At 55.5% G+C, this 8,245-nt stretch overlaps 1 protein-coding gene across 1 annotated transcript; it reads left to right on the top strand.

Annotated features, from left to right (window-relative positions):
- The first annotated feature begins 2,983 nt into the window (after window positions 1-2,983).
- Window positions 2,984-3,865, top strand: LOC129600425 (RNA-binding protein cabeza-like). Its single transcript, XM_055498923.1, has one exon. The coding sequence runs from the start codon at window positions 2,984-2,986 to the stop codon at window positions 3,863-3,865; it is 882 nt and encodes a 293-aa protein (XP_055354898.1).
- Window positions 3,866-8,245: the final 4,380 nt, after the last annotated feature.

The raw sequence follows: 8,245 nt of genomic DNA on the forward strand, positions 1-8,245 counted from the left end.
CGCCACCCGGGACGACACATTCCTGGAGGCATCCGATGAACTGTCCGAGGCCAACCAGCCTCAGGACAGCCAACCTGGCGCCGATGGGACGGCCCAGGCCAACAGTGTCCCTCGGGACTTGGCACAACAACCGGCCATACCTGGCTCGGGCCAAGTCCAACTTGAGGCGCCAACGGCGGCCACAAGTGAGGATAAGACACGCCATGATGGACCGGGGCCAAACAACTTGGCCCGGTCCAACCTTGACGTCCAGGGTCTGATAACACGTCCAACCCTATCGGGCTCGGACCAGATCCAACCTGAGGCACCAACGGTGGCCAAAGGTGGACGCAAGGCCAAGGGCCAAGCCAAAAAGGCTGGTCCAAAGGCAGACGACCAGGGCCAACAGCCCGCGAGTAAGTCGCCACTCATGTTTGAGACCGATGGCTCAACCCAAACGCCATCGCCAACCAATGACGTCATCGGCGCGTCTGGCCCGTCCAAACCGGAACAAGAGCCAATTGTGGACCTGGCACAACTAAACAAGGCCACAGCCAGGATGGACTTAAACCAGCCCACCTGGGACATAAACAGCGCCAGCGTCACCCCGCCAAAGCTGACCCAGGCAACCCGGTCCGAGGAACTCGACGAAGTCGACCAACTTCGGACCACTGTACGGGACCTGACCAAACAGCTGGCGGACATAGCCGAGGCCGCCCTAGCATCCGAACGTTGGATGCAGGACGAAGTCTCCAAGCACAAAGACCTTGCGTCCAAATCGAACGCAGAGGCTAAACGTGTCTCGGCCATACTGGCCCAGACCCAACTTGAGCTAACCCAGCTCAAGTTGTCACCATGTCCCAATGCTGAGCGGGACCAGCTCGGCAGGACAATCCACAGCCTAGAAATGGCTGTGGCAGGACTCGAAGCCTTGCTCACCTCTACGAGGACTGAGCTGGCCAAAGCCAGGGATGACCTGACTGCGGCCCGGACCACCATCGACGAAACCGATTCAGAGGCGGACCGCCTCTTGAATGAAAATGAGCGTCTTACCGACGACATGGCCAACCTGCAGGACGAAATTAACCGCCTGCGGAACGGCTACAACCTTCTTTATGAGAGCCACCAAAATCTCATGAAGACGATTCAACAAGGAGGACTGTTGAGCCAAACGGTTCAACAGAAGGAGGCACAGAACGTGCAACTCCAGCAACAGATCGTTGCCCTCCAGAGCCAGCTCAAGACCGAATCAACCATTCGGGTCCAACTTGAGCAGAACAGCGCCATTGGACACCAAAACTTTGTCCAACTGGAGCAGGCCTTCAACCAAGCCAAACAGGTGATCCAGGGCCAACACGACCGGATCATCACCTTGGAGGCCAATAACGCCGGCCTGGTCAAAGACTACCAGGCGGCCACCCAACGCATCACGGAACTGAACGAGGACCTGGAAAGGCTAAGCACGGAAAACGCCTGCTTAGACGCGGAGAAATCGCATCTCGAGAACTTACATTCTGAGATGTCCGCGGAGCCACCGTCCTACCACACCTTTCCGGACTCGGATACACAACGTCGACAAGAAAAAGTCGACGAGGCTTTGCGGCAGGGCCAACGCTTCTACCGAGAGCCAGTGTATCACCAGCAGCATTACCATGCGAATATGGCTGTGGAAGGACCATCGGTTGGACATCCCCCAACGGGGCCAACCATACCTACGCCTCCCAGCCCGGTCGACCGCGGAACATCAACGGCGACAGTAACGCTGCCGCCACCACCAGTCCCGGTCACCGCATCAGCCACTATTGGTCCAACGACCGTAGTGACACCCGCAACGCAGACTCATCCGTCTACGTCAAGCGGGCCAGGCTTCGACCCAAGCCAGGCAATACCCAGCCACAACTACTTTGGGTCAAGGCCACAGTATCCGTCCTTGTATCCGTCCATATTCCCGAACATGGACTTCACTTTTAGTCCACATCCGGCCACAAGCCAGGCTCACACGAGCGGCGTGGATCCAAACCGGACCAACCCGCTGAGCCCAATGTTCGGACCACCGACCACACAAGGACAGATGGGAGGCCAAAGTGGTACAGCAACGGTGCAACAACCACTAGTAGGCCAACTAAGCCGATTTGGCCCTCCTATCTCGGCGGCAGCCCAAACGGGCCAAGCTCAGCCGCAGATGGGCCAAACCACGCCCACGGGCCAAAATGTGCCCAACCCACCAGGCATACCGCCAACAGCGGCCATGCCACCAGGACCAGCAGCCCAACCAGGCCAGGGCCCAAATGCGCCCATGTTGGTCCAGCTCCCGAATGGAGCATACGCATGGATGGCGTCCAACGGGGCCATCCAGCTTGTACCGGGACAGCCAATGTTGGCTCAACCCCAGCAGGTGCCGCAGATACCACTGCAGGTAACACCTGCCCCATCACCACCGGTCTGTCCAGCTCTCTCAACCAGAGAGCAAATTAAGGAAATGGCCCAAGAGATGGGAAAAGCCACCGCAAGAGCTCAAGTCCGCACCGTGTTGCCAAAATTTGATGGCAACAAAACTATGGTGAAAGGATGGCTTGCACAGGTCCGACGGATCTGTAAGCAGTCGTCCGATCTGAACAAACCAGATCCGGACTTCATGAGCCGCATTTACATGGCCCTATCGGACCCTGTAAAAGAATGGTACACTGGCCAAGCCAACCGCGAAGATGAGGATGGCTGGACAGTGGAAGAGTGGCTCCAGAAATTCGCCGCTCGCTACGGCGACGATAATCAGCAGGCAACTGCCATGGGAGAAATTACTCATCGGTACTATCAACATTTGACCGAAACCCCTGAGCAGTACTACGATGCTATGCTGACTCTCCAGGCGCGCGCCGGCCTAGACGACACGATGACCCTCCACTTTCTAAGGGAGAACGTGAAAGAGCCAGAACTGCGCCGCGCTCTGGACATCCGGATACCAAAGTCACCGGCAGAATTCCGGGACTATGTCCGGCAATATACCATGGGAAAGCCGGAGTACGAGGGAAAGGCAGGCCGCGGATACCCAACAATCCGAATGGCCATACAAACGCCACCAGCCCAAGTCATACCACAACAACCGGCACCCTATCCTCCGCAAGTGACGCAGGCCCAGATTGAGGCAACATACGCCGCCATCGCGGCCTTGAACTTAGCCTCCCCACAACGTGGATCTGAACCGCCCAACGGCGGTACTGGCGGCTATGGCCAGGCCCGAAACCAGGGCAACTATGGCTACAGCCAGGGCAATAGCGGCGGAGGACCAAAGGGCAAGTTCTCCAAGGGCCAAAACGCCAGCTTCACTGGAAGCCAAGGCGGCAATAGCCCTGGGGGACAAAACCGAAGCCCAGGAGGCCAGAGTGGCCAACGCCAGACTCTGAGCCCCGAAGAGGCCCGCAGACAAGAAGACATGTATATCGACCGAGTCGAGCGCATGTTCGAACGATGGGCCAAAGACGGAATCATTACCTGCAGCCACTGCCTGTGGGGAAACCACACAACCGACGGCTGTGGCTATGCAAACAGGCCATACGGCGAAAATCCAAACCGGAAATGGTATTTGGATTGGCGAAGCCGTTACACAAAGGGCTACCCTACCAGGTCAGCAAACCCTAACCGCTTTGGCTTAGTGCCACCCAAACAACCCAGACCACAACGTGGTATTGGGGGGAATGGCAGCCGAAGACAGTCCACCGGCTTAGGAAATGGGTCCGGTGGCGGCAACCGGCAGAATGGTCCAAAGCAGGGATATCAAACGCCAGCCAATGAAAGGCCAGCGCTCCCACCTATACCGGACCAGCTGGTGAAGCCAAATGGTAGCGGAGGCGGCCCTAACCGGGCCAGCCCAACCGCGGGAAACGCTTAAGGTCGGGGAGTATCGGCAACTCACCTGACCTAAGACCGGAACCTAAACCGCCGGACATAACCCCTGTACAGTCACTAACCCACATGGATCCCAAATCGATGGCTCAACAGCCTACCGGCGGATCCAGGCTTTGCGCCAAACCAGCGCCTAAGCCACCTGGCTCTAAAATGATGCCAGACCGACAGTCGCACTGCAGGCGACCAAGTCGATTTTCGGAGCCTTAACTAACCCTAAGGCCAACCGATCACCAAATTTCGGAGCCGCAGCTATTGCTAAGGCCAACCGACCACGTGGCAAAGCGAGACGTCGCACCACGAACATGACGTATCCACAATCGGCGTCAGACACATCCTCCGACAGTGCACCGGACGGATGGTCCGTAGAAGATACGGACAGTGAGGTCGGATCCTTAAAAGATTGGACAGCCGAACCTCTTGAGGCGTCAAGTCCCCGCACCTGCTGGCCCCAGACCGGTGGACGACCCCTCGGCACCACACCAACGGTGCGAACTATCAACAGCTCACGGACCTTCCTAAACACCAAAAGTATGTTTTCGACCCTACGGGTAGCGGAAACATCACCACAGGAAGAGTCTGTCCAACAGGAGCCTCCATCACCCCAGTACGCTCCTGACGATCCAGGACCAGTGTCGCTAATCCCCATTGTACCGGTAATGCGGGAAGTGACAGTTGGCCTCGACGAGAATCGTAAACCGAAAACCGTCAGAGCATGGACGCACAAAGTCCAAATTGGACCAGTCCACACGCTCGCTATGCTGGACACTGGAGCGGAGACATCCCTCATCAGCCAGCAATTTTGCACCGCCAATGGCATCAAAATGGAGCCATTAGGACGGAACACCAAAATCCTTGGTGTTGGCGGACAAACCGCCTTTGTGGTCTCCCACTGCTGCACCGTACCGGTGACATTGCAGGGATACAAGAGCCACCACACGTTCTTCGTCCAACCGACGTTAACGGACGTGCACGTACTACTTGGATGTGACTATCTCCACTCCAAGTTTACTTTTATCCTCAAGCCAAACGAAGAAATCGTTTGGGACGCGGTAAAGTCAATCCCGATACCAGAGGCACCGGGACCCGACAATGAGGTGCGGATAAATCGCCTTCGCGAACCGACTGTCCAAACTTCCACCTGCCGGGAATGCCTGGACACTATCGAAAGCCTAATATGGGAGCTGCGCGTCCACAACGCAATCGAGCGGTATATGACCGAATTCCGTGCAGGCATACTCAAGCCAAATCACGGGATAGTAAAGACTATCCCGATACCAGAGGCACCGGGCCAACGGCCGGTGCCTGACAGAGAAATTAAGGAGAAACTGGCCCAGCGATACAAAACTTGGTTTACAGGGGTTAGAAACTTCCTCGAATACCGCGCTGGCCGGATCCTTGCCCTAGAAGAGGGCTGGCTTGAAGAAAAAGGCGCACCACTAACGTGGCCGCAGATTGCCGAGCAATACGGACCATTCGCCCAAGAACTGGACGACTTGGTCCAAGAAGGAGCTTTATGGGAGGACGAACGTCTAGCCCTAGTGTGGGAATACAAAGAGTACCACATGGAAATGCCGAAAGCACTCCAAAAGATGTGCACGGATCTTTTCGATGATGTCATAAAACTTCGAAAAAACGTGGCCCAACATCCTGGCTTAATCGTCAGCATATGGCCGAAATATGACCTGAGCCTGACCAACGTCAGGACCATACCAGAACCATTGCCAGAAGCAGCACCGCATATAGCGACAAAAGTGCGCTTCAATGATGGCCCACACCCTGAACAGGGAGGCCACCGAAGGGACACCAGCCAGAACGAGCAGGACCCTTCATCGGAGGAAGTCCAACTGACTTGTCCTCTGTGTGGAGACGGCGTTGAAGCAGTAATACGGGCCATACAGACCCGTTCGACTCAACGTTGGGCAAGAGGCCGACCAGCCTCGCCACTCCCTAACGGGAGCCGTCCAACCACTTCCGCGGAACCGGACGAACCTGAGAAACAGGAAATCGCAACCGGGACGCCAGAGATCCAAAAAGTGGATCTTATGACCACACCGGTACCAACGGTGACCGGCAGGCCGCCAACCTCTAACGAGGACAATGGCGAGCCAAAACCTGAGCAGGACGATAAACCCGAGTCTACCGATTCGGGCGTCCAAAGCTCAAGCGACTCACCGGACACGGACTCCGATAACCAATCATCGGAGGAGTCAAGTGATGACGAAGAGGACACAGAAATTCTCCAACTCCGAGCCGAGGCAACGGTAATCCGCAAACTGCGGCCCGAACGTCCAACGGACTGCCTTAAGGAGGAGAGAGAAGTTGTCTTCGTCCATCAGCGGTACACCTTACCGGCATACTCAACCTGCTGGATTAAGGTCCGGTCCTATCGGACTATGGACCCGGGACGGCCAATCCACTTTAAATCGCTGAGACGACCACACCGCTTGGTCTTACCGATCGAAGCGGAGGTCCAAACTCGAAATAGCGAACATGCGTGGATCCAGGTCCAAAACAAGTCCCGACGCGACCAAATCCTCCGTAAAGGTGCAAAGATTGGCCATATGTACTACAGTGACATATATGAGCCAGACATCAAGGAGGACGGCGTAGATTGGTCCATTCCCAATGCCGACGCCTTACCATGGCCAAAAGTGGCAGGGAATAACCCAAACCGGTACCGCACCATTAATGACCATGCTATGGTCCGGGCAACAGTAAAAGTGGAACTCCCACCGGAGTCCATCACCCCGGTCCAAGTCAGCATCGATTTCCCTGTCGACTCAAGACAGAAACTTATGTACCTCGGAAGCCAAGACACCAAACGGAGTCTGGCCATGCTCGACGGACCAGTCCAGCATGATGGCACTAGTTTCACCATACTGGTGTCAAACTACTCCAAAGAGCCCCATATACTCCGGAAAGGAGTTAACATGGGCCAAGTGGAGCCATACGAGGAAATCTCGGACGAAGAATACGCCAAAATCAATTCCCTCCAAACCGGAGAGGAAGATCCAGAAGTGGAGCGTGAAATCCGCGCCCACATCGCCAACGCACATTTTGGCGACCACCTGACCGAGGAGCAAACCGCTCTACTCCGTCAGGACTTATGGGAACTCAGGGCCATATTCCCGACGTCCAAAAAGCCTTACGGCGACGTCAAAGGAGTGACCCACGTCATAGAAGTTGGCGACGCTGCACCAATCATAATGAACCCAACCCGAACGAGTTGGAAGGGACGAGAGTTCATAAATAAGCACGTCCAAGAAATGTTGGACCAAGGCGTGATTGAACCGTCCATGGCAGCGTGGAGTTTCCCAGTGGTCCTCGCTTCAAAGAAAAACGGCGACGGGACCATGGGCACCAGGTTCTGCATAAACTACATAAAGCTGAACACGGTGACCAAAAAGAACAATTACCCATTGCCCAATCCAGACGAACTCCTGGATCAATGCGCAGGAAACGCCTACTACGGCAAGGTAGATTGTCAGTCCGGATTCTGGCAAATCCCTATGGACCCAGCGTCCATGGACTACACTACCTTCGTGACTCCAGAAGGGATGTTCCGGTTCAAACGAATGCCGTTTGGCGTCTGCAACGGTCCAGCAACTTTCCAAATGACAATGGATAAGATTATGACGCCGGCCCGCAAACAAGGCGGCGTCTTCGCATACATCGACGACGTGATATTCTTCGGCAAAACATTCGAGGAATTTAGGAAAGCGTTTAGAAACACGCTCCTCTGCCTCAGAGACGCCGGATTCACGATAAAACCGTCGAAATGCGAATTCGGAATGGAAAAACTCCAGTTCCTTGGACACATCCTCAGCAAGGACGGTGTCCATACCGATCCCGAGAAGGTAGCGGCCATCGCCGAGAAACTACCGCCCAAGACCGAGCGTCAACTTCGCTCGTTTCTTGGACTCGCTAACTATTACCGGAAGTTCATTCAGGGCTACGCCCAGAAGACTTCCAAGATGTATGAACTCCTGCGGAAGGAAAGTTCGGTTAAGAACGACTGGACTGATGCCCACACCGCCGAGTTCAATGAAATCAAAAAGGCCCTAACGGAAGCCCCAATATTGGCCAAATTCGATGCGACCAAGCAGACCACCATCGAATGTGATGCAAGTGGCGCTGGCATCGGAGCCATACTCAGCCAGGACTCGAGGCCAATTGCCTACGCAAGCCGTGTCCTACATGGAGCTGAGAAAAACTACGGTGTGACCGAATGGGAATGCTTAGCCGTAGTATGGGCCGTCCAAAAGTTTAAACACTACATTGACCACGGACCATTCACCGTACGGACGGACCACAGAGCCCTAACCAACCTGCTCAGATGCGAGTCTAACCGGCCCGGCATCAA

Source organism: Paramacrobiotus metropolitanus, unplaced genomic scaffold (genome assembly GCF_019649055.1).
Source record: "Paramacrobiotus metropolitanus isolate TYO unplaced genomic scaffold, Prichtersi_v1.0 Parri_scaffold0000176, whole genome shotgun sequence".
NCBI classification, from domain to species: domain Eukaryota; kingdom Metazoa; phylum Tardigrada; class Eutardigrada; order Parachela; family Macrobiotidae; genus Paramacrobiotus; species Paramacrobiotus metropolitanus.